Below are 27562 nucleotides of genomic sequence, written 5' to 3' on the forward strand. Positions count from 1 at the left end.
AGTGCACATGCAGGGAGGAGAGGATCACACTGACAAGGCCCAGAAGCCTGTACCACAAACCTGCCTCTGCCTGCCTCCTCTGACTATTTCAACGTGCACACTCTGAAAAGGGATCGTTTCCTGGGCTCATTTATAAATCTACGGGGTTAGCATTTCAGGGTGTCCGTGTCTACAAAGGACCGTCGAGATCAGTATACAGACAAAAGCGTTGAGAGGTACAGGAATGTGAAGAGAGTGGCTGTGTCACTTGGCTATGAGAGTCACATCTTGCTCTCCCTGGCTCTGCTAGAGTCAGAGACAAATTGTCCTGCTCTGGGTACAAGGTAATTAATTATTTACTTATTTGTTGCAAACTTTAGACTGAATGTTCCTTGAAAAATAGGACCATTCATTAAATTATTCAACAAACATCTATTGCTTGTGGCAGGAGCTGATTGCAGAGGCAGGAAGTAAACAAATAACTCAACATGCGTTACCAGTGGGTAATAGATGAAAAGCACTTAGCATGAAGCTTGGCCCACAGTAAGTAGTCAATAAAGCAGTGATTTCTGCAGAAATATTCTTCAAGAGCAATGGAAATAAGCGAGAGGGGAAAGCAAAGGGTCAGATCATGACCAAACTCACCTGAAACATTGAGAAGTTGGGATTTTCCTTGGAGACAATGATGAGGTACCGCTGAGTTTAGCACAGAGGAGTGACATCAACCTGGAAGGTATCTAGCAAAACTGTGGAGGATGAAAGTTAAGAAAAGGCAATCGGACAGCTTGCAAAAGGGTCCAAGTGAACAGTGGACAGAGGTAAGAAGAAATACTGCAACAGTGAAGCTTCCAGTAGAGAAAAGTGATTTATGAAGTACAATTTCAAGGGCTGGGTAGGAGAGGTCAAGATAGGGACAGGAGAAAGACAAGCCAGACCTTGGACCTGGTCCTGGAGACAAATATGTTGACCTTTACCAAAATAGGGCTCCAAGCTATATCTTTGTGGTAGAAGTGAGGTCAATTTAGAGAAGGTTATTTTGAGATACCTAAGGGACCTTAAAGGAGAGCTGTCCCCAGGAACATTCACATTTCCAGCTCTACAAAGGAAAAAGCTTTAGGTTTAAAGAACTAATATTCAGAGTCAGCCTACAGGTAAAGGCCAGAGAAGAGAGGCTGGATGAAAGATAACCAGTCAACAAATACGTATTAACACCAGGCTATTATCCAGGCACAATGAAAAGTGATAAAGCTAAAGCAGGAAGAGTTCCCTGATCTAAAAGAGATTTTATTTATTGCCTGAAAGTAGACACGCAGATATAAACAAAAGAAAAATATTAGTGAGAGTGCCAAGCATAGAATTAAATTAGGGTGTGGTGTGCTGGTGGTTGGCTGTGTAGCTCCTCTGCCTTTGCCCAAGGAAGGGCATAAGGGGTCAAAGAGAACACTACAAAGCATGTGTTAGAGATCCACATGTGTGTCCAAGCACAGAACTACAGTGAGCAACAGAGAAAGTGGCATATATGAGGATCGGGGACATCTAGGCATACCCTAGAAAAATTCCAGCAGCTCATGATTCCATTGAGGAATTAAAGTAGGCATTAGGTGTGATACATGAGTGAACAGGATGGTGGAGGGCCCTGCCCCTCAGAAAGCTCACATTCAAACAGAAGGCACCAGCACATATGGGGTAGAGAACTGAAGTAAAGTAACTGCAAGTTGGGCTAAGTGGTGTGAAAAAAGCACTCTATGAGGGGGCCGGATAACAGTGAGAGACTCCGTTAGGTAGCACAGTCAGAAAGAAGGCCCTCTGAGTATGCAGTACTATGAAAAGGATGTTGGGGCGATTCCAGGTGGAGAGGCCCTCAGGCACATGGGCATGGAAACTGGAAAGAGCCTGTCACACTCGAGATGCTGAATGACAAGACTGGAGAATAGGAGGTAAGGATGTGGGGAATAAAACCGCACCACTGAAGACCCTGCTGGCTACGGGGAAATGTGTGCCTCTTACTGCAAGGACAATATCACGCTACTGAAGGGCTTTTCAAGCCAAACATGACCTGACTAGATTATCATCATAAGGAATTTCTCATCAGGACAGGATCTAAAATTTGGGAGTTGGTGACTTCTCAGTATACACTGCCTTTGGTCATGCTCTTATCACAGTGTGACAGCCCTTTATTCCGTCCACAAGTTAGGGCCAAGCCTCCATCTGCAGAGTAACCCTTTCTGGATCCCCTCTCTGGTCTAAGTGCTTCCCAAAGAACCTCATAAAACTCAGCAAAGTGTTTCTAATAGGTTTTTTCCAGTGTTGGGAGAATAGATGCTTTTAAAAACGGACACTAACAAAATGAAACCACACCCTAATTTCTGATGAAAATTTGGTTTCTCTGCCACTGCTTTCCATTAGCCCATGGCCTGAGTGACTGTTTTTGCTCTTTGCTCTGCCCCCCTTTATTTTCCCAAAGGCCACGAACATGTGTACGACTATGAACAACAACAAAGAACGATAAATTCTTATTGATCCCAGAAGGTTGGGCACTCGAAACAATAAAAACATGTCCTCTGGTGGCTTTTTTGCTAAAGAACATTTTGGAAACAATAAACGAGCATTGTTCAAACAACAAATGAGCTGCTGGGATGCTTTGGACCTAGTGAGATGCTCAGGTCACCAGGTACTAAGGCAACAATGACTTCAGACATGAAGGTGGAAAGACTTTCCTTCTACCGTCTTCAGGGCTGACTTTCCTCCTTTCTCAGCCCACATCTTGACTACATCAACCTGGGTTTCCTATATAGCTTTCAGCCCCTATTGTTTGCAAGAGCCAGAATTCTCCACCTAAAGTGAAAGTCTTCTTTGTCCTCCATCCATGATTTAATTTACATTCTTGTGAGCACTCCGTTCACTTTGTTTTAAGGCTAACATGTTTCACAATCGTCCAGACCCTGCTTTTGAATTTCCTTGTGTTTCCATGAGTTGGAAATTTGCCTAAGTCAGCCACTGAACAGTCTCAGAATTCAGCTTTACCTTAGAGAAAATCTTTATTGTTCTATTTTCTTTCGAGATAGCTAATTACTGTCATATATTTCTTCACAATTTATGTTCACATATTTCAAAATGCACAAATGTGCATATGCTTACATATATGTGGATGCATATATTATCACATTCTTTTATAATAATGTTTCCCCTATCTTTTCTGACATTTCTCGGTAGAATGTCCCTTCCTTAATCCACAGATATCAATGGGGTGCTCTTACACTATATTTTTCCCCTTGCTTTTCTCACTCGGATGCACCCTTCCCAGCATTCTTCTTTAATGTCATGATTCACAAGAAAAGGTGACTGTGAATAGCTGACATAAGTGAAGCCATTTTGAAATGGAGCTGGAAAGACACTACAGAAAAACCAATTTCGAAATTTGTTTAAACTGGGTCAGACTTTTGGACTTGGCCAAAGAACAATGAATTGTTTCATAAACAAGTTGCTTGAAAAGTTCACAAGAGCCACAATATCTTGTTTGGAAAAACTGATAACCATGAACTTTTACCGACTTGTACCTTATGACTTCATCACCTGATGATTATCTCATCCTGCAAAATTGGACTTTTGTCCCAACTTGAGACACATTTTAGATTTTTACCCAAATCCATGCTCCCCAACTTGTAATTCTTTGATCCCAAATAACAGCAGTTTACCTTTTAATGACCTCCTGAATTTTTAACTAGATTTCCATGCTTTGGCCACTCTGTTCTCACCTATAAAGTCTTTATGAAAATGCAAACAGTTTACCAGAAGTGGGTGAGCCTTGACCACAAAGTCAATGATAAGATATGGCAATCCCTTGAAACAATTTTAGGTAGTAAATTAATTAGGAAACAATATGGAAGAACTTTTTTCTTTCTGCTCCTTGGACACTTTAAAAAGGAAAATAAAATTGCCAGCAGAATAGTGCTCACCTGAACGTATTAAAATCCACCTTTCTTGTGTGAAGATTATCAAGAGCTATAAATACTTGCTGGATTTCTCTGGATTTTGATTGTTCATCTTTCAGCTTTTGTAGGGCAAGTTTGATATCACTCAGAGGAAACTGGAAGGGTGGGGAAGAAAGGGAAAATATTTAAACATGCCTGAAATATAGGGAGCCTAATCTTTCTGATGGCCAGATTTGGATCTCTTCAGTTAAGGCATTAGAACACTGAGCAACATCCCATTGCCCAGATGAAAACAAAATGAACTGAAAGTACAGGCAACAGAAAGAACCCTTCCACTTCAACCTCTTCCCTTTAACTTCTGGACATTGAATTCATATATTGGGAAACCCTAATAAAGAGAATGTGGGTTCAAATTAGCTAAGTAGACCCTTATTTTCCCTAGAGTCTTCAGTAGCCACCATACTTGGCCACCAGACTCTACACTCAGCTGAGGAAGGCTGTGTGTCACAGATCCACCTACACTGCAATACCCCACATTCAACTCTCAAGGAAGCCCCTAATCCCTGTTTCCTATCATGTGAGTTTTTTGTTTGCTTTTTACTTTCCCAGACTTCCTATTCAATCCAACAAAGCCTAAATTGCACATAATTACAGCTGGGCCATAGCAATAGTACAGTGGGTAGGGCATTTGCCTTGCATGCGGCCAACCCGGAATCAATCCCTGGAATCCCATATAGTCCCCTGAGCATCGCCAGTAGTAATTCCTTAGTGCAGAGCTAGGAGTAATCCCTGAGAATCAGAGGGTGTGACCCAAAAAGCCAAATAAAAATAATGGTGATGATGATGATGATGATAATTACAGCTAATTATTATTATTAAATAGCTAATTATTATTATATAAAAATCCTGCAAGAGCCAAGTTTGGAAATAAGAACAAGAATGCTGGTAGTAATTTGGTAATTGAATAGAAAACTCTCATCCACTAGAAAGCTTGGTGCTTAAGACAATTTCCCACCCCCCACCCCTTTCCTGCATTTCCTTTCATCTACTAGCTCTTTTGAAAAAAATTCACCAGACTGACAATAAGGAGTACATTAATCTTCCTCAGCTTAGAATATCTTTGTTAAGGGTAGTTTTAAGATACTGCTGTTTTCACTCGGGATGCTGACAATAGATAATGTCCCACCAAGCTTTCATCTTTATGAAAGGAAAACAAGCCCCTCTGTGTATTATACACATGCACACACATACTTATGCTTCACACACACACAAACACATGCATGCTTGTAGATATTCATGCTATATATTTTTATATGGGTTAATGCTGTACTTGAAAACGGAGCCCTCATTTACAATACCTACACCGAGCTAGCATGCTATGAGCCACACAGAAGTAAGCACTTCATATAGATTATTGCAACTCATTGTCATAGCAACTCTATGAAAATAGGCACTGTCTTACTCCCACTTGAAAGAGGAGGAAAGTGCAGCTCAGGGAAGATACATGTCTAAGGGCCCTCAGCTATTCCATGTGGAGTCAGATGGCCAAGCCCAACCTGCTAGTCTCCAGATATCTAACTGCCCTATTTTTACATCTCTTATCTAAAGCATTCAGTGCTTTGGAATAGCAACCAGTTATCAGCTGATAACCTGAATCCTTCACGTTGTAAATGGAGAGCTGGGGGGTTGGGGGGAGCCCCAGAGGTAATTTCTGGGCCTCCCACCAAGAGAGACCATGCAGAGAAGAGCTTTGTTAGCTGACATCCCCCAGCTGCTGTGACTCCGGTATCCTCCACAGCATTCCTATCTTAGCCACACTCTGCCTAAGCTTTCCCCATCCAATGACGAAGCCCAGAGAGGCACCAGCAGCTGGGTCATTCTGCCTGACATGGGACTGATGGGCAGTTGGCTCTGGGGGTCCAGCAGTTCTGGCCCAGAGTTTGTGCTGTGCTGTCTATGAAGTTCTTTCCCCACCCCTCTTCCCTCCCTCCCCTTTCTCAGGGCTAAGAAATACATGACAGTCTACCCACACCCCCTCCCCTGCTTTTGCCCCTCCTCCCTTGATTCTACGTTGGTCTTTTCCCCAAACAAATCTCTTGCACATGTGCATGTCTTGGTATCAGCTTCTCAGAGGACCTTAACTGACTTGAATCATGTGATATAGAGAGACTCATCTTGGCAACTTACCACTGAGCATTTAGTATACATATGAAATGAAGTTGGTACTATATACATGTAATTTGGCATATAAAAATTATTACTTAAAGGTGGACGCTTTTCAAATAGTTTCCAGGTTGATTTTTTTCAATATTAATGATTCTAAAATGTACAAGTTTCCAAATGAAACTAGTCCACGCTTTGAAACAAATCATGATCTGGCCAACATGTTCCTTTTACTGAACCACACTGCCACCATTATACTTTTAATAATAGTATTCCTCTGCCATTTTATCTCAAACAATAAAACTCTGAGCTCACTGCTGCCAATTTGTCATTGAATTCTTATTTAGGTTTCAGGTAGCTCCTGTTGGGGAAAGATGCAACTATGCAACTATCCAGTTCCCTTGGGGTTTCTGTTCGTTCAGGTCTTGGCCTTCTCGGGTGGTTTATGCCAATTAATTGGCATAGCACAGTGAGCGGCACAGAAATTTCCTTTTATTTCCTATAGTAGCTGCATTTCCTTCTGAAAACATTGTTAGCCTCAGCAGAAAACCCAGGAAACTTGATTCAACCTGGAGCCTGCCTCTGCCTGGCATTCGTGATGCTGGGCAGCAGAGGACCCAGCATGTAAACAGAGTAGACCAGAGCCTAGACTCTGTGAGGGGACCTGGGGCCAAGTCACGCAGATCCATTATTCATGCCCACATGTGTGAATGCACAATGTAAAACGAGTGGCAAAAGAAAGAAGAAAGGGCCTACAGAAAGGAAAAAACAGCCTTGAGAGTGCTGAGAGACAAGTCAAGAATTATACAAAGCAAGTTCACCCTGTCAGGATGTTTCTCCATGAAGTTTAAGGTGTACTCATCAGCATTGAGCAGACGAAATACGTAGCCATTCACATTCACTTTTGCTCCAACATAAAGCTCCTCAGGCTGAATATATTTCGATGGTTCACTTTTAAAAATTGCTTGCCCAGGCCTCTTAACACGACTTCTTTTCAAGAACAACCCACCAGCATACCCTATAGAAAAAGAGAGAAGTTAATGAGTAGCCTTTATACTTCAAAGAACTATATGACTTGCCCGGAGCTAGTTCATGTTCAAACACAGACCATAGGGGATTAGCTGTGAACTCATATAACCTATTATTCTCAGGCTGAAGTGAAGAATGAAGCGGCTGGTAAAAAAAAAAAATGAGACTTCCTAGGCAAATATGGAAAGATAAAAGTGACATCGCATTCTAGTGCTCTTTCTCGCTCTACTCCCTGCCCAAGCCCAAACAACAAACACTTAGCACGGATCTGTTCAGCGGTGTAGTGAGAACTGGGACATCAGGAAGATATGATTCTTGAATGCATGTTTGAACAGTACCAGGTAAAAAATTCCTCACTTGAGCTCATTTCCACCTATTTGTCCAGATGGTGTCTTGTTCTAACAGGCAGATTAAGTATAAAATGCTCCACCTCAGAAAAGGAGCTGACTTTAGTTTCTGAAGATAACTATTACACTCCCTGGAACTCTTTTGTTCTACAGGCATAATATTTGCTTCTCTTTGCACTGTCACACGTTTCTTTCTCCAGCTCGTTAATTGGTTTTGATTTCCTGCAGCAAGTAGAGTGCAACTTGGGATTCCAATAACTTCTGATACTTAACTGCATCTCCAGACCTATAAACACAACCTGAGACCAACAGATGAGCTTTCTGAATCAGCCTCATCACACTACCGTGCTCAAAAACCATGGGTGAAGATCTCTAAACTGTCACTAGTAAAATGGGAACGAACTGTGAGTGTCATGAAAATGTGCCTCTCAGTTAAGAAAATGGAAGGATCTGGCTGCTATGTTCTAAATTCTTTCTGTCCCTAGGTTTGTACCCAAGTGATGCTTCCTAAAGGCTGCTGCCAGAGATACTAAGGCAAGGAACTCTTCAGTCAGTTGAATTTTCCTCAAAATAATATAGTATTTCCCAAGCTTATATAGCTTTTGACCCATTTGAGAAAAAAATTACTGGGTCCCCCTCCTGGAAATCTACCATTTTATAGAAAAATATGAAGTGTTCCCGACTCAACCGTGCCTCAGGCTACTACCAACACCCCCCTCCCTGGATTATTCCAGGGCTCCTGCCCATTCCCTACTCACTTTGGGAAACACTGTACACTGGCTTTAGCTTTTGAACTCCCCCATCAGCCATGCCAAAATTGTCTCAGAATTTCACTGCAAAGATGTTCCCCTTTGCCCCTCCCTCCTGTCCTCCACAGGAGTCAGAGTTGTAGTGTAGTCTGACAGCTCTCCTACTCTCCTCTGGCTCTTCTCAGATCTTTATTCTCACCAAATTTCTTGCATACTTAATTCTATCTTTGTGATTTGCCTTTCGGAGGACCTGCATAAGCACAATTTTTAACCTCACAAAAGTTTTTGTAAAGATAGTTGTTGGTAGTCAATTGTGACTGCTATTAATAGCAAGCTTGGAGTTGAGCATTACATCCATTTTCTGTTTTAGGCATATTACAATTTGCATGATGGCATCTCTCCCATTCTAGAGCTGCATTTTGACCTTTGAGAGCCTGACTTTAAGTTCATCTCTACTTGATTTTATATTGTAATATGTGACCCAGTATTCAAATCACAGTGAAATCTGACTTAGTTATACAACATATTTATTATTCATTGATATGTTCATCCTAGGTCTTAAGAACAGATTATTAAATTTTCAGGGATTTGGCATATACAGTGTTTGTTTTGCTTTACTATTTATTTTAAATGTATTTGGGTAACAGAGTAGGAGACTAATACCCAAGAATAATAGTATAAAATACTAGGAGGTTGGCTCCATAGCTTGGAAGGTGGCCTCACATGCTGGGGGAAAGTCATCCCACATAGAGAAGGGAATACCAAGTAAAGTGTGACTGGAGATCCCACTCGGGAAGGGAGATGCAGCTAAAAGTAGACTAGAGACTGAACAAGATGACCACTCAATACCCCTATTGCAAACCACAACACCCAAAGGGAAAGAGAGAGATCAAATTGGAATGCCCTGCCACAAAGGTGGGGTGGGGTGAGGGGATGGCTTTGGGGGGATGGGAGGGATACTGGGTTCATTGGTGGTGGAGAATGGACACTGGTGGAGGGATGGGCTCTCAAACATTGCATGAGGGAAAAACAAGCACGAAAATGTGTGAATCTGTAACTGTACCCTCACTGTGACTCACTAATTTAAAAATAAATAAATTTTAAAAAATGTATTTGGAGAGGGATTCCCTAGTAGTGCTTGGGAGCACCAGGGGCAACTCCCACCAGTATTCCAGCCTGGCAGTGATGATTCAGTGCTCAGCCCTGGTGGTGCTGGGGGGGGTCACTGAAATCAAACTGGTAGTGTTTCGGGGTCTATGTAGTTCCATGGACCAAACAAGTACCCTCAAGCAAGCAAAGCATGCATGCCAGCCCTTTGAGTTATCTTCTGGTCCCCTAAATTTCCAGGGATTCTGGAAAAATCCTTAAAGCAGTTGTTTTAGTTTCTTGAAATTGTGTATGGTGGGGTATTTACACCATGGAAATCTGAAAACAGTACAAATGAGAGCCTTTAAATGTGTTTTCAGAAAGCCAGTCAACTAGCACACCATTAATTATTCTTCCCAAATGGTGTCTTTTAAGTACCAATTTTTCAGACATTTCTGAACATTTTAGGGGCTGGAATGATAATAGAGCAGGTAAGGTGCTTGCCTTACATGTGGCCAGCCTGTTTTAATCCACAACATCCCAAATGGTCCCCCGAGCACCACCAGGAGTAATTCTGAGCTCAGGACCAGAAGTTAAGCCCCGAGCACTGCTGGGTTTGGTCCCCAAAACAAACATTTGGGGACAAAAAAAACTGCAGTTTCATAATTTGTTAAGTCAAAATCAATGGGGCTCAAAAATGGCCATGGTATCCCACTCCACACATCTGTATCCCAGTGGCCTGGATTCTGGAGTCTTGGCAACTGCTTTAAGAGAGAGAGAAGTTAAAGGAAGATGGACTCTGGAGCTTAAATATATTCATCTGGATTCTTGCCTTTTGATTGAGCAAACATTTTACAAAGAGTACTATCAACTCAACAATACAGATGTGTCTTTTATCATAACTGTGAGTAAAACTGATGGTAGCCAGACTCTAACTTCGCAGCCCTTGGAGTCTCTGAATCCAGAAGGGGTAATGATGACCAAACGGAGGTATCACAAGCTCCCAGTCCTGACCCAACCTAAGTGGCCCCTCTTTTATAACTTTATATACTTAAGTTCCTATTTAAGAGATCCTTGTCAAAATGAGCCTCTGGTGGTTAAGAAAAAAAAAAAAAGACCACAGATGTAGCTCAGTAGTACAGCATCATGTGTGTGGTTTCTTTGATTGCTGATACCAGAAAATTAAAAACTCCATCCTCCCTTCAGTATTTGGTAACTTTTTTAAAAAAAATCCGCTATCATAGATTTGTCTAAGTTGTGAAATCTGGTCATTTTCCCTGAGTTTCAAAGTAAACAGATGTTCACTGTTTGACGAAATTGCTGTAAGAGATATCTCTTACCTGAATTCTTCAATATAGGTTCAAAGACGGACAGTGTGTCATCACCAAGAAAATATGAAATAACAAACATCCTGTCCACCTCGGTATTTTTGCGTGAACACATTCTGGCAAAAAATCGTAATGTATTGCTTACGTTGCCATAGCTAAATGGAAGAAAAATAAGTGTTAAAGCATCTTACAAGTAATAGACATCACATATTTTTCAAAACCTATAAAACTTGCTATGTTTGATTGTGTTAACATTGACAAATACATTACATCAGTTTTGGGTGTATCACCCAATACATAATTATTATTCATGTGATGAGAACTTTTATGATCTATTCTTGGGGCTGAAGAGATAATATATTGGATAAGGTGCTTGCCTTGCATGTGGTAAACCAGGTTCTACCCCTGATGCCCCATATGGTCCCCCAAGCCCTGTCAGGAGTGATCCCTGAGCACAAGGAAAAAGTAAGACCTGAACACTGCTAGGTGTGGCTGTAAAACAATAAATAAAAGAAAACCAAAAAGGATATATTCTTTTAGCAATTTTCAAACATGGTTACATAGTATTACTAACTGTAATCATCATGCTAGCAGCTACAGTTCCATGATTTATTGATTTTATTAACTGAATATTTGCATTTTGACCTTCATTTGACCCACGCCCACCTCAGGTATGCTGTTTCTAAGGTAGCATAAACTATAAAATTGAAAAAGTTCAACATTCTTATTAAGAATTAAGGTTCTGGGTCGGAGTAATAGTACAGTGGGTAGGGTGCTTACTTTGCACGAATTCAACCTGAGTTTGATCCCCGGTATCCCACATGGCCCCCAAACCCTGCCAGGAGCCATGAGTAAGCCCTGAGGACCACTGGGTGTGACCCCAAACCAAACCAAAACAAAAGAGAGCTCAAAAAAAATGAATGTTTTAACTCAAGTGTCCAATAATAGATAACTGGATAGAGAAACTGATACATATGCACAATCGAATACTAGTTGGCTATAGGAAAAAAATGAAAGCAGGTGATTTGGTGCTACATGGATGGGACTGGAGGGCATTGTGTTGAGAAAAGTCAGTCAGGAGAGGGACAGCTACACATATTTCCTAAGTGTGTATAAAGAAACATAGTAAGAGAATAACAAATGACCAAAGGCAACAGAATGTGAGAACTAACCAGTCTACAGAACGGAGTGTACCCAAGGGGAGGAGACCTCTGAGACAATGGTGGAGGGAAGCGAACATTCTGCTGGAGGGTGTGGTATTGGGACATTGCATGCATGAAACCCTATCATTAACAGTATTATAAGTCATACAAAAGGTATTATAGTAAAAATAATACACTTTAAGGAATTAAGGTTCTATATAGGTAGAAGGATTTTGTCCATTTACTAAAATATATTATTTTTTTGCAGGAGCTACACCCAGCAATACTCAGGGGTTATTCCTGGCTCTGAACTCAGGAATAACTCCTAGCAGTGCTCGGGGGACTATGAGACTCCAGGGATCAAATCCGGGTCACCTGGGTGCAACACAAACTTCCTACCCACTGTACTATCACTCTGTCCCCACACCGAATATTTTTTTTTTTTATGTATGTCTGAGGTAACACATTGGGCAATGTATCCAAAACAAATGCTATAAACACACTATTTAGAAGAGTTGCATTAAACAGTTCTCTACTCAGAAGAATGTCCCCAGAGAAAACAGCACCCAGTCCTGGCTGCCAGAACCCTCAGGAGGGATTTAACTGGTGCCTGAAGCCCCCTTCCATTTCCCCCCTCATTTTCTCATGCTCATTTCCTTTCCTTCATCTATTCCCACATATCTCCTTCCTCAGTCATGCCTCTAATTCCCCAGTGCCCTCCTCCCCCTACTTCCTTCAAGGGAAAACTTACCTTTCCTTTTCAAATCCTGTATCATGTATTATATGCCTGGCCCCTACCTAGCATTTATAACCCATGTTTTGAAAGACTACATAATACTAACCATTGACAAAGTGCTGGTACTCAATAAATACTTATAAAAAGTTGCCAAAAGATGCACACAGATTGGGATATCCAATTAGAATTAATGAGTGAATAGGACAGTGTAGTATACTAAAGGTGGGATCAAACTCTAGAATCAAAAGTTCCCAGAGTAGAGAGGCCAGAGATTGCACAGCAGGTAGGTAGTAACCTAGCATGTGGCCTACCTCGGTTTGATCCCTGGCATCCAGTGTGGTCCTGTAAGCCCTACCAGGAATGTATGATACCTGAGTGCAGAGCCAAGAGTAAGCCCTGAGCAATACTGAGTGTGTCCCCCAAACAATCAAACAAAAAATGTTCAAAAGTGGATTGCCTGGTCAATGAATAAATTAAGGTCTGTCAGCAGAAAAATCATGCTTGTCAGGAAGCAAAGGGACTACTCAACAAATACTAATAAATCTTTGTAGAGGTCTTAGATAATCAAAATCATTACACCAAGGAGGCAAATATGAAAATAAAGCATGTACTTTAACACTTCCCTCCCATCACAACTCTGAGAAAGAAGACTTCACTTTCAGACCCTTTGTGCTTGAATTCACTCTTTCCCTGTGTTCACATGGATTTGAAAGGAGAATGAGTATCTGATGTGCAGAGGCAGATTTTTCTTTTCTCTGTCCCTTTCTCCAACTGTCCAGGGAAGCAAGGCTGAAAACTCTCCAATGAGATAAAACTAGCAAGTTTGAAGGTCAGTCTCAAGCCAGCCTGGAACAATCAGACCTTCACAACTCTGTTTTCTTAGTTCTGACTACTCCAGACTTTAGACAGGATTCATTCAGTGTTAGGGGCAGCTACACCTTGTCAAACATTTTCTCTGGAACGTCATTAGGTTTGTAACAGATTTAGCAGCATTCTCATGAAAGACTCATTAACTTTCACCAATGCCTGAGATATCACTGAAACAACTGAAGGAGATCTACCATCAGGTCAAATGTACACAATATATATACAGTTTCCTATAACTTTTGTAAATTTATAAATGTATTTTAAGGATAGATTTTTTTTTACCTTTAATATGCCTTTTTTTTTCACCTACTTCTTATTTCTGGAAATCTCATCAATCTGGAATAAAATCTATGCAAAAAAATTTTAGACCAGTGGCTCACAAACTTTATTGTGTATAAAAGTCACTTGAATTTTAAATGTATAGAATCCAGAATCCCACCCACAGAGATTCAGTATTTAGTTTGCATCTCCAGAAAACTGCTTCTGTGGTTTGTTTTTGGGCCACACCAGGCTGTGCTCAGAGCTGACTCCTGGCTCTGAGCTCAGGAGTCACTGCTGTTTGTGCTCTGCGACTATATGGGATGCCAGGGATTTTATCCTGGATCAGCCGTGTGAAAGTGCCCTACCCACAGTACTATCTCTCTGGCCCCCAGAAACCTGAATTTTTATTAAGCTCCCCAGGAAATTGAATGAAGTGGTCCCCAGGGGACACTTAGAAAAACAATGAGTGTTTTCAGTTACTTCTTTAATAAGTGAATCATCAAACTTCTCTAGATACTCTTATCATAATAGTCACAACACCCAAAAGACTTAAGCATTCTCCTTGCTTTCTAGTGACCACCTCTCCTGCTCAATTTAGATTTCTGAGATATGCACGTAGTCTTTATTCAAAAACAAGCACAATGCTTTTTGCCCTGATAGCCTATAATATACCCTCATGAAATTTTATTGACTCACAGTGATATGCACAGTTACAAAGTTGTTCATGATTGGGTTCCAGTCAATTAATGTTGCAACACCCATCCAGTCACCAATGTACATTTCCCACCACCAACGGTCCCAGTTTCGCTCCCACACTCCACTACCACTATGACAGGTACTTTTTTCTTTTCTCTTTCCTCCTCCCTCCCTCCATTCCTACGCCCTCCCTCCCTTTCTTCCCCCCTCTCTCCCCTCCCCCCTCTCTTTGTAATGATAGGTTATCAGGTATACCCTTTTATCTACTTTCAACACTCAGTTCCTGTCCAAAATGATTATTTTCAACTATGATTGTCATGTTTACACCCTCTTCTTAAGTCATAAAAGCTACTTCATTTACTGCCCATATTATGCTCCTTTCTGCTTCCAAGCCTTCACTTGGTATCATCTCCTATTCCAGGGCCTGTGTCCTGTGCCTATACCAGGTCTTGTCCACCCTTGTGAACGCCTATCGGGAGCACTTCCTGAACATGACCACCCCTTCCAGTTGATCATCATATTCATATATCCTTCACTGACTGTAAGCTGCCAGATCCTGTTTAGGGCTACATAGACTGATATTCTTCACTGTTGTTTTAATTGTTACTCACGATCCCCAAACAAATGATCAGTTCCTTGTTCCAGTAATCATGTGTTAAGTTTTGCTTTACACACTGCACTATGTTTGAAAAAAATGAAGGCATAATTTTATTGATGCGAAAATATATATACGTGTCATTAAAAAAATGGGGATGGAGATGTGCCTCAAGTGGTGCCCATGTGTGAGGCCTTGGATTAGATCCCTTGAACTGCATTATATCTTGAGCACCTCTAACTGTGGCCTGGGTGGCCCAAAGCACCACTGCTGGAGCACTGCTGGTGTGTTCTCCATAGTAATTTTAGTCTTTTATTGTTTCTTGGCTTGGGGACCACACAAAATGGCAGTGTTCAGGGCTTACCCCTGGCTCTGTGCTCAGGGTGTCAAGGATGGAACTTGGATTGCATGCATGCAAGTCAAGTGTCCTACCTACTATATTGTTTCTTTAGCCTCCGTACCAATTTAAAATGTAAAGAAGCTAAAGATATAAACGAGTGGTTAAGGCGCTTGCCTTACATGCAGCCAGCCTAACTTCAACTCCTGGCACCACGTATGGTCTCCTGCGTACCACCAAGAGTGATCTGAGCCAGGAGTCAGCCCTGAGCACCACCACTTGTGGCTCAACAATAAACAAATAAAACAGAATGAAAGAAAATTATTTCCATTAAAATAAGAGGAAAGAAAAATAAGTGATGGAAACAGCAGACAGATAATCTGAAAGACAGAGATTAATATTAAATCTTGAATTTCCAGATGCTATATAACTATGGGCAGTAAAAATGTGGGATGATAACCATCCTGATGGGAAGTCATCTGTCTCTCCTATAATTATTTAGAATTAAAAGGGTGAGTGCTTATTCTACTTACTCACTTTTCACCCATTCCTTCTCCATTGGACAAAATATTCATCCCCAAGGATACAGCTAACTTGGGTTTTACCCTGAGGGAAGTAATAAAGTCAATACCTGTCTTCAAGAAGCTCGTCATAAAGGAAGAAAATGCAATGATGTAAAAAGTTACAACCACACACTGATAAGTACAGTTTCTGTGGCAATAAAAAATACTCTAGAACTCAGACTTCCTTGGGTTCAAATCCAAGTTCAACTAAAAAGAACCTGTGTGAGCTTGGACAAACTGTACAGCCTCTCTGAACCTCTGTTTCTTCTGTGAAGAATGGATACAATAGTATCTGTAAGGATGTTCTTAGGATTGAAATCACATACATGGTAAGTATTAATTACCTAGTAGAAATAATAATACTATTATTAAAGACATTCTCAACAGAGTACTATAGGCACACAAAGTGAAATAACTAATTTAGTCATGCATCACTTTTCATCCTGTTGATCTTCTGTTGGTTTGAGTGGGTGCCAGTAATGTCTCCATTCATCCCTCTCACATGCTAGTGTAGCCCAATGGTATCTGCTCGCTCTAGGAACACGAAGAGCCTCAAACCATTCATTCAGGGTTTTGACGGAGAAGTCTGGCCATCTTATAGGTGGGCGGCCATGAGGTCTTTTGACGTACCGTGAAATCCAGTTGGTAACAGCTCTAGTCCAGCTGTTGTCTTTAAATCGAATTACGTGTACAGCCCATCTGATTTTTGATGCCTGGGCAAACGAGACAGTGTCCCTGATTCTTGACTGTCGATGGAGATAGGAACTTCAAATTCCTTCTCTCACTTGAGTGAAATGTGATACTCCAAGCATAGCTCTTTTGATTCCTCTTTGTGATATTCGAATAGCGTTCTCATCCTGTTTCTGTAGGGCCCAGGTCTCTGAGGCATATGTTAGTGCAGAAGAACGGTGGACTCGAAAAGATGTGCCCGGAGCTGGAGGTTCTTCATCCTCTTAACCACTTCTTCGACACTCTTGAAGGCGTTCCACGCGGCTCTCTTCCTCCTGTGAAGTTCTGGCGCCAAGTCATTCCTCATGTTGAGTTCTCGACCCAGATACACATAGCTGCTGCATTTGGAGATGTTCGTTCCATTGAGAGCAAGTGGAAGGTCGGGAACTAGTTAGTTTTTCATTAACATTTTTTTGCTGAGATTCATTGGCCATCCAACCTTTCCACACTCGTGGTTGAAATCAGCCAGCATTTGTGCCGCTTGGCTAATGTTTGGTATTATTAGAACAATGTCACCAGCAAAGTGGAGGTGGTGTAGTTGCGGACCACCTATCTTCACTCCTATTACTTCCCATTCCAGTCAATACATGATGTTCTCAAGGGTGGCACTGAAAAGTTTCAGTGAAATAGTATCACCCTGCCAAACCCCTATCTTTAGGTCAATGATCGCTTCCTTGTAGAATGGTGAGATCCTGGTGGTAAATCCGTAGTACAGATTGTGGAGGATCTTGATGTACTGAATTTGAATGCCCTGTTTGGCTAGGGCTTCAATGACCATTTTACTCTCAAGAGAATCAAAGGCCTTCTTTAAATTGAAGAATGTTAGACAGAGCGGCATCTTGAACTCTCACGAAACTTCAATGAACTTGGTCACTGTGTGGATATGGTCAATCGTGCAGAATCCTTTTTGGAACTGAGCTTACTCACATGTTTGTCCTTCATCTAGCCTATTCTATTCAGGATGACTTGAGTGAACAACATGTAGATGATGGACAACAGGCTGATTGGGTGATAGTCGCTGATGTCATCACCAATGTCTCCCTTCTTGTACAACAGAAAGGTCCTGCTGGTTTTCCATGGGGACAGAACCTTGCATGTGGACAGGTAGCGTGTGAAGAGCCAAGCCAGTGTATTGACGAATACTGGTGGCAGATTCTTCAGGTGTTCGGGTGTGACCTTGTCTGGACCGGGTGCTGTACGCGTCTTTACCAACGAAATGGCATGTCGGATTTTGGAAGGAAGGACATTGGGAACGATATATCCATCCTGCAGAATTTGGTATGTGGGCAAGTGAACGTGGCTGTCGAAGAGATGTGAGTAGAAGTCGTGAATAATCCTCTCCATTGCCCTTCTGGAAGATGTGATAGATCCATCAGGACATCGGAGGGCAGTCATCTTGGTCTTGTAGTTGGCAAAGGACAGGCAAGCATTGCAAATACTTTCCCCAGCTTCTGCCACATCGGCCAACACTGCTGCTCTTCTCTCTTTGAGGTCTAACTTTATCGCTTCTCTGCACAGCTCTGCGAGTTCGAACGTTAGCTTGTGGGTGCCTGAGGCTTGTACCAAACCATGTTGGCGAATGAGCTTTAGAGTTCCCGAAGACACGCATCTGTTTGTGGCTTTCCCACTCTCAGCATTCTTTGCGCAGTCATGAAGGTACTGAACCAGTCAATCATATTCCTCATCCATTTTGTCAACTACGGCATCTTCCCACATTGCCGCAATAGTGCCAAAGAGCTCCCAGCTGGTGGTCATTCTGGGAATTCTCTTCTTAAACTTAAAATTTGCTGACCTTTCTCCCTGCTCTGTGAAGTAGAATTTTGCATGAAGGAGATGGTGGTCCAATCCTGTTTGGAATTATGGGACAACAGCGACATCTGTCAGGCAAAACCTTCAATTGAATATGATGTGGTCAATTTGGTTGTGGAACTGCCCACCGGTAGACTCCCATGTCCAACGTTTCGATTCGGCCTTCTGGAACTGTGAGAGTCCCCATGGATGGTCTTGATCGACATGATGAACTCAGACAGTCTCTCACCCTGTTCGTTCCATTCTAGGCCATGGGTCCCAATGTGGATTTCTTTGAGTGACCTTCTCAGTCCTATCTTGGCATTGAAATCTCCGACAACGATCTTGTAGAAAGTGTGGTCTTCTTTATAGAACTTCTACAGCTCCATATAGAACTTCTCAATTTCTTCTTCATCATATTTGGATGTTGGTGCGTAGACAATGAAGACAGAAACTGCCTGCAGTGAGCGACATCTATTCAAGCGTAATCATCTGACTCGGGTTGTTAGGCATTTGAATGAATCAATGCTCATGGCCAAGTTCGTATTGACAAGGACACGGACACCACCAACGTCTGTTGTCGCATATTCCGAGGAACAGTTCTTCTCCAGTGTCGAAATTGGTATGATGTGATTGATGCCTTCTCCTTTTGGTCAGACCAATGATGTAGTACTTGATCTTCAGTGCTTGCACCATCAGGTCCTCGATGGATGCTTCCAATGCCAACGTATGTGCATTGAAAGTACAGACAGTCAGTCATTTTAGTCCTTCTTTGTTTTGGCAGTCTACGTCATCCCTGAGATTTTATCAGCCTCTCCTTGCTCCACTACCCAGCCACCACCACGTTCCAGGCCGCTTTCTGGACACCATAAGACACTTAATACCTATTTTCCATAATTTCCACACCATATTTGATGTGGTTCAAATATTGTGTGAACCATGGGAACACCGGAGGCCGCCCTAAAAGCCTCCATCCCTCTCTGAGAGCCCGGCAAGCTATCGAGAGTATCCCACCCACACGGTAGAGCCTGGCAAGCTACCCATGGTGTATTCGATATTCCAAAAACAGTAACAACAATGGGTCTCATTCGCCTGACACCGAAAGAATCCCCAATATGGCAGCATTAAGAAGGATGAGCAAGAAGATAAATCACAGTCAAGCATAGCAATAAAATATTAATCTGATTATTATTATTATTATTATTATTATTCCAGGTTAGACTAGGCAATCTGTCCAGCGGATCACCACAGTAAAATTTCACTCCAACAATAGCAAAAGTCTTCATGAACAATAAAAACCTTATATGCTTTCATCTGAAAGCATTTTCTCCAATGACTCCCAATATATCAGCACCACAAAACCATTAGCACCCAGTAAATTTTTCATAGCAATATCTATGATCATGTATATGTCACAGCAACATATATAATCATATATGTATCATGTGCATTTGGCCCTCACAATGTGCAGTTCATTTACTTGTGTTGAAAAGATGTGCTTTATTTGCTCTGTGAGATTGCCTACTTTAAGTTCTCACAGTTTGAAAATCCTGGTTATTCCAACTATGCTGTGCAAGTCACCAGTGGACTATGGCAGTTACTATGGAAATAAGGTCACTGTGTGGGAGGAGCTTGTGGGGAGTTGTATTCCTGGCACAGAAGCAGCGATGGACAAGAATGTAATTAGAGACACTTGTGCCTTTACCCACCATCCTCCAGCCATAACAGCAAGACAAGAACCTGGACTGCTGTCTACAGTCAGTGTTTTCTGTGTGGAAACTGACACAGTGTAGACAGACTATAACAACTACCCAAGAGAACTCTTTTCTCCCCAGGGTTCCAGAAGCAACAGCAGAGATCAAGTTTCAACTTGTTTACTTATACAAAGAAAAAAATTCCCTCTCCTTTTACAATAGGGCCATTCTTTCTGCCAGACTCCTTCTGGTGGCTGCCCTTAAAAACAGCAGTAAGTGAAAAGTATCCATCAAAACGTCCTGCCCTGAAACTCCCCTGTAAACACTGCTATCTATAAGGGAGGGAAATGGGAGAGAGTTGATGTCCCTTTTACGAATCTGAGTGATTTGCAACCCCTGGAGCATGTTAGAACCCCTTGGAGGACTAGCTCAGTCCCAGCTCTGGTGGACTAGATGAGGATTTGCATTCCTAGCAAATGTGGTGACCACACTTGAGATCTATAGATTCTAAAAATTAAACATTAAATTCTAATGTTCTTAAAAATAAATATTTCTTGGAAAATGAAGGACATCATGACTTGGCAAAAATAACATTTTACATACCTCTTAATATGTTTTTACCTACTTAACAGAGAAAAACCTTGTTCTTCCTAATTCTGAAAGTCCTATACAAAAGCCATCTAACCCTATTAAATATTATCTAAGTCAGGACATGGTCTCCTCCTTCTCCTTGTCCTACTACATGTTTTCTTTACCAATTTTCCAATTTTCCCCAGGGATTCTGCTAACTATTCTTTCACTCACACAGGACTTCCATCATTAATCTACATCCTATTCAAGCACCTGCAACCTTTTCCTCCCAAATCCCCACCCCAAACCTCTTTCTCTAAGGGCACTCTCCCGTCAGAAGCAAACAACAACCCTGGAAAATGAAGAACGGCATTTTACAAGGAGGGCTTTGGAAGTTTTCTTCATATATATTAGAAACTTTTTGAAAATATACCTTTTGAAATTTTAGTCATGTGAACAAATCACGGTTACAGAGCATGATTATGGAGATTAAGCAAACCTCTTAAACAAAATCCATGTTAACTGCCAAATAACATTCTGAAAAACATGTGTAAATCAAAAAAGTATCTAGATTAGGAGCAGGCAAACTACATTCTGTGGACCAAACAGCTGGCAATGTGTTTCTGAGCTAAGAATGGTTTTTATAAGGTTGAAAGGCAATCAAAAGAATAATATTTTGTGATATGTAAAACTGAGAGGAAATTTAAATATCAGTGTCCATAAACAAAGTTTACTGGAATGTAGTTACATATTAGTTTATCTACTATCTGTGGCTGCTTCACTCTACAAGAGCAGAGATAAGTGGTGGAGGCCATAAGACCCATAAGCCAAAAATATTTAATGTCAGACCCTCTTGAAAAGTTTGTTGGGGCCAGAGAGATGGCTCAATGGACTGTGCATGTGTTTTGCACACAGGAGACCCAGATTCTATGCCCAACATTGCATGGTGTTCCCCGTCCCCCAGGACTGCTGGGAGCAACTCCAGAGCACACAGTCAGGATAATCCAAATCACCACCAGGTATGGCTTAAAAATAAAGCTAAAAAATAAATTCTGCTGACTCCCTACTCTACATCAATTCCTAGAGACCATCTTGATATACCCACAAATACATCAATAAGTGTGCATGTTGGTGGGTGGGGGTTGGAAGAGAGTTGACACTTGAACAGCATAGGCTTGAACTTTGTAGATCCACCAATATTGACGCTTTTTCATCCATGGGTTCCATCTTCATGGGTTCCACCAACTAAAGATTCTGAATGGCTGAATCCTAATGTGGAACCCAGCATACAAAAAGCAAAATAGATGATATGCAGATTTTTCCACTGTTCAGAAGTCAGTGCCCCTAGCTCACAGCGTCATCCAAGGATCAACTATCTCTATATTTAAAGGCAATACATATTGAAAAGATGACTTTAGAGATTTTCAGATGACACTTATCACAGAACCATTCAATAGCAAGGTTGGTAAGGAAAAGGAACTCATATATACGATTAGTGGGAGTGCTATATGGTATATCTGCTATGAACAACAGCATGGAGGGGGAGCATTTCTCAAAGTAGTAATAACAGAATTGTCTTGTGACCCAGAATTCTACTTTTGCAAATAATATCTATAATAAGTGAAATCACTGTCCCAAAGATACTGAACCTTTCACTTTCACTGCAGCTCTATTTCCAATAGCCGAGATCCCCCCAAACTTAAGTATCCACTAGTATAATAATGGATAAAGAAAATGTGAGTTTTACATATATAATTATATACATACATATAACACTTAATACATATGTCTATTTATGAATCTTTGAATAGCAGAGATACACTGAAGATGTATTAGGTAATTTTATTATTGTGAAAACTTTATAAAGTGTAATTATAAAAATCAAGATGCTACAGTCTACTATACATAGGTTATATGTTACAGCATACTGGAAAGACTATAGTTGAACAGAATGTTGAACTACATAATGGTATATGTGTGTAATAATATATGTGTGTATTCAATAGAATATTATTCAGTCATAAAAATGAAGGGAATTCTGCCATTTATAACAACATGGATGAACCCCTGAGGCTATTATACTAAATGACATAAATTAGACAAAAAAGACAAATACCATATGATCTCACTTATATGTGAAATCTGAAAAATAAAACAAACTCAAGGAAACAGAGAATAAGAGGGTAAATTCAGTAGTTGCCAGAAGAGTGCAAGTTGAATAAATGGGTGAAAAGGGTAAAAGAGTACAAGCTTCCAGCTAAAAGATTTTAACTTGGTGTCCACAGTTAAAAATATTATTTACTATCTTTTCATTTCTTTTAGACATTTTTATTCAAGTACTAGAATTTACAATACTGTTACTAGTACTTTTAATGCATGAATCCTTCCAAAACCACACTCATTACCAGAGAGCCCACCTCCCTCCACCACTGCCCTAAGAACTCCTCCCAAACTCTCCCCTGCATGTGAGCTCAGTTCTATAGACAAAATATCTACTTCCAATGAATCTGTATGGTGTGTGTGTGTGTGTGTGTGTGTAGTTGGTGGCACCTACACAAATACAGATGAATAGAGCTATTCATATTAATAATATGAATAATAATAATAATATATAATTATAATAATTAATAATCTTCTAAAATTCCAAATATTCGCAATAAATGATAAGCCAATAAAGTAAACTGTTTTCTCCCAAACTGTATCTTTTTTAGAGGTATATGATTTCAAAATAATATTATGAATAATTCTGTGCTAACATATTTCAAAATTTGCAGACAGAGGTAAATCCTATAAGCATAAGAATATAGGGAATTATGGAAATTTTAAGGGGAAAATCTAAACAGGCCTATAAATGAATAATACTATATTTTATATTGAAAGTTGATTAGTAGAGTAGGTCTTAAAAGTTCTCATCACAAATGGAAAAATTTCTAAGTATGGGAGATGGCAGATGTGAACTTATTGTGGTCAATTTGCAACGTGCATATATCAAATTACTGTTATATACCTTAAACAAAATGTTGCATGTAAATTATAACTCAATACAATTGCAAAAAGGTTCATTACCGCCCAAGTAAGAATTTCTTAATGCTGCTTTCTAATCAGTTTCATTAAAAAGCTATAACAACTTATTTCTGGACTTGAGATAACTTCAGTTGAGCATCTCATGTTCTGACATAAGGACTGTATTATAAACTCTAAACACATTTGGGAGAGATCAGACTAAAATCATGGTTCCATTAAGCACCTGTCACTTTCCATGAACTTCTTGAAATCCCTCTGATGGGGTGTAGGAACAAGGCCTATGCAGGAGCGGAGAGAATCCTCTTCAGAACCAAAGCCATTATAAGGTGGAAATTTCCTTTCTATTTTTGGAGGTTCTGGAAGCTCGCATGAAATCGGGGGAGTGCACTCTATAACAAAACAAAGGCAAATGAAACATCAATATTTTTCCTGCCCTGATTATGGCTGTTTTGAAAGGATTGTTATGTTTTCAAGATGAACATGGAGATCTTTGTAGACTATTTTAAAATCTTTCAAACAAAACACAGCAAAATCTTGTGAGAGTAGCTTTCAATCATGTTTACAAAAACCTCAGGAATCACTCAATAATTGTCATTGGTTCAAATGAAAGAAAAAAAAACTGTCTATGGTGAATAAGTAAACATTTATCCTTTGTCATCACATCTCATTTCTGAATATTTTTTGTTCTTCCCTGATTTTTCAAGTGATATGAAAATTCAAACTTGGAACTTTATTCCATCCATTCCATATTTTAACCTGTAATTTAGTCCTCTCCTATCTCCAGCCAACATTCACTAATTAAATTTCTTTCCAAACAGGATTGATTCCTGACTGTTTTGCCTTCCTATTCCTTATGCCCTGTTCCCCTCCTTCTAGCCTTCTTGCTTTCCTCCAAGTCAACTTTAGGCCCTGACACTTCACTGCCTAACTTACAAATTAAAACCAATACTCCTCACAAACCATCCCTCTAGGTTGCTCTTGTTACAGCCTAAAAATGCAGTTGTACTTAAAGTCAATACGGAAAAAAATAAAAATAAACAGCAAAAATGCAAAACAAAACAAAACTTGACAACAGTCACTGCATAGTTCATCTTGAAAACTCTCCTGAAGGGAGTCTCAGTAGAAAATACTGTCGGTTTTTGTTTGCAACTCTGAGAAAGAGATGGTGAGATAGTTGTGGACATATTTTTAAGAGCCTAGGAGCTTTTAGGTACCCATTTGTACATAGGTACAATTTCTGAGAGGCAGTGCTATGTCCAGAGCAAATAACACACTGGTACAATACATCTAAGCTATTTGCGTTTATTCCACCACAAATGACAAAGAAGATTCCCGGATCTAGACTGAAACAAAACAGAACCACAAAACAAAATGACCAATATAATCTACTTTCTACTTCTTCCTCAATCTTAAGGGTCCACAGGAGTTTCAATTCTTGACTGAAATGAGTTTGAAGTCAAGATTTCCTTGTTCATTGTCAAACACTTCTATAGGAGGAAAAGTACAAATTTGGTGCACACCCCTATAATAGAAAATGTACATCAATGCCTTATATAAGGCAACCTAGCTCTTAAAATTCAGGGGTTCTTTTAGTGACTGATCAAAAAAATCTCAGGGGTTTGAGGCTATTTCTAATACATACTTGAAAATATTTTCAACTTTCACATTTTCTTAGCCTTCCTAGCAGGCTTTGTGTGAAATCTCCTCAGGCATAATCCCCAAGAGTATTGTAACATCCTAAGAGAAAATGCTCACAGAAGACATATGCCTTCAAATATTTCTCACTGGCTCAGGGAAAAGGGGCAGCCAGTCTACTGGTACAAAAGTGATTCCCAAGCCTCTCCTATTACGACTTTCAGACACCTCCACCCCCATTAAAATGCGAAGATAAAGAAGTTCACATCTTGAAATTTGGTAGAAATGTAGCAGACCCTATCATTGCTCTATGGATTATCAAACACACCACATATTGGTAACTTCACTTCGGGAAAAGGACCAGAAAGATGAGAGAGAGAAAGCTCTATGTGACTATTAGAAAACTGACGCATGATCAGTTTCTTCCAACAACTCTACAATATTATCAAATGAGGTCATATATGACAAAATGAGGTTATAATATAACCAAATGAAGTCATATATGAATCTCAAAGTAATTGAGAGTGCATTCTATATCCTCCCACCCCAATTAGAGATTTAATAACATAGTGTTTTCTCAACCACATTCTTTTGCAACAAATTGAAGTAACAAAAGAACCAGTTTGGGCCTTTCTTCTGCACCCACAGTGCCATCTAGTGTATAAAAGCCCGGAACTTTTCCACTTCATCCCGCCTGACTTCTAACACCATGCACCTCTTTTGGGGGTTGTGAGTCAAGATCTCATTTCTCTGGGTAACTGCATACATTCATAAAGTTTTCAACTCGAATCTAATTGACAAGTTCCCTGCTCTTTGGTTTTTCTGTCATCCAACATCCAACATGACTTAGGTGTTAAAACGATTTATTGACTATATGAAAAAGAATCTAAAATTCTATACAAAGCCTCTTCCCAAAAATCACTTAACTGATAGATCCTGAGACATATCTGTGCTTCAAATGTTCAGATTCCTCTAATTCCAAGTAACTTCCAAAAACATACTCATCAAGGAGCCAAAGAGCAGGTTACTGACTGCAGTTTCTTCCTCACAACACATCATCCCCTGACCACTGTCCAGTGCCGCCCGAGAGGCCCCTGCACTGTCAGGGTGGTCCAGGAAATCTCCAACACCTCCAACGATTCCAACAGCTGCTAGCGGCTGAGTAGCACTACATTCTCAGGCTTTCACATTGCACCTCCGGTCTAGTTGGCCAAGAATTGTTAGGAGGGGCCACAAGCTTCTTAATCGCTTCTTAGGAGTAGCCTCCACCTCACCCCCAAACAAATGAAACACCACACACATGTGGAATATTTAGCCATGATTACATCCAAGCAAACTGAGGGAGAGGTGAAACATTTGGGAAAATAAGCTTAATCCCTCACAGTGACTTATTATTTGCCATCTCCATTGGAAACATTGCTATAAAATCTTTGGTAATTTCAAAGGTTCTAGGAATCCAGGTTTGGGGAGGCCTGAAGTTTATTTGATTTAGGAGAAACTCTTTAAGAAATAGAAGGCCATTCCCTTTTGTTCTCTCTCTCCTTTTGAGTGTTGTGGTTTGTAAGAGAGGCACTGAGTGCCCATCATGTTTGGTCTAAGTAGTCTATTTTCAGCGTGCATCTTCCATTCCCTGCGGGTCCTCAAACCACGCTTTACCTGGTGTTCCCTTCTCTATCTGAGCTGCCCCATCCTCCAGCATGTGAGGCCAGCTTCCAAGCCTTGGAGCCAACCTCCTGGAATGCCCTGCCACAGAGGTGGGGTGGGGTGGGGGGCATGGGGTGGGAGGGTGGGAGGGATACTGGGATCATCAGTGGTAGAGAACAGGCACTGGTGGAGAGATGGGTACTTGAGCATTGTATGACTGAAACATAAGCACGAAAAGTCGTAAGTCTGTAATAAATAAATAAATAAATAAATAAATGGGGAAAAAGACATAGAAGGGCAAATTCTAAAGAGAAAACAGACCCAGGGCCTTGGACTGAGGCTCCTGAAAACAAAGAAACCTAGAGCTTTATTAACATCAAAGTGATTCTAGGGGCTGGAGGAATAGCACAGCGGGTAGGGCATTTCCCTTGCATGCGACCGACCTGGGTTCGAAACCCAGCATCCCATATGGTCCCCCGAGCACCGCCAGGAGTAATTCCTGAGTGCAGGAGCCAGGAGTAACCCCTGTGCATAACCGGGTGTGACCCAAGAGGAAAAAAAAAGTGATCCTACCTCTGCTTGTAACCAATGCCCAGGTCAAATGATTTTGGTGGAGAATTCATTTTAGGATCATATTAATGAATCTCATAATTTTCTTGCCAGAAATT

At 40.7% G+C, this 27562-nt stretch overlaps 1 protein-coding gene across 4 annotated transcripts in view; it reads right to left on the minus strand.

Moving 5' to 3' along the window:
• Positions 1 to 27562, minus strand: part of EFHC2 (EF-hand domain containing 2) — a 259310-nt gene that overhangs the window by 76741 nt on the left and 155007 nt on the right. For all 4 annotated transcript variants that reach the window (XM_055121648.1, XM_055121644.1, XM_055121646.1 and 1 more), the window contains exons 8-11: positions 23839 to 24004; positions 10626 to 10768; positions 6896 to 7092; positions 3936 to 4066 (exon numbers count right to left, since the gene is read on the minus strand). In XM_055121648.1, the coding sequence (XP_054977623.1) occupies positions 3936 to 4066; positions 6896 to 7092; positions 10626 to 10768; positions 23839 to 24004 (637 nt within the window). The remainder of the gene's footprint in view (positions 1 to 3935; positions 4067 to 6895; positions 7093 to 10625; positions 10769 to 23838; positions 24005 to 27562) is intronic.

The sequence above is a fragment of the Sorex araneus genome, chromosome X, assembly GCF_027595985.1.
Source record: "Sorex araneus isolate mSorAra2 chromosome X, mSorAra2.pri, whole genome shotgun sequence".
Taxonomy (NCBI): Eukaryota; Metazoa; Chordata; class Mammalia; order Eulipotyphla; family Soricidae; genus Sorex; species Sorex araneus.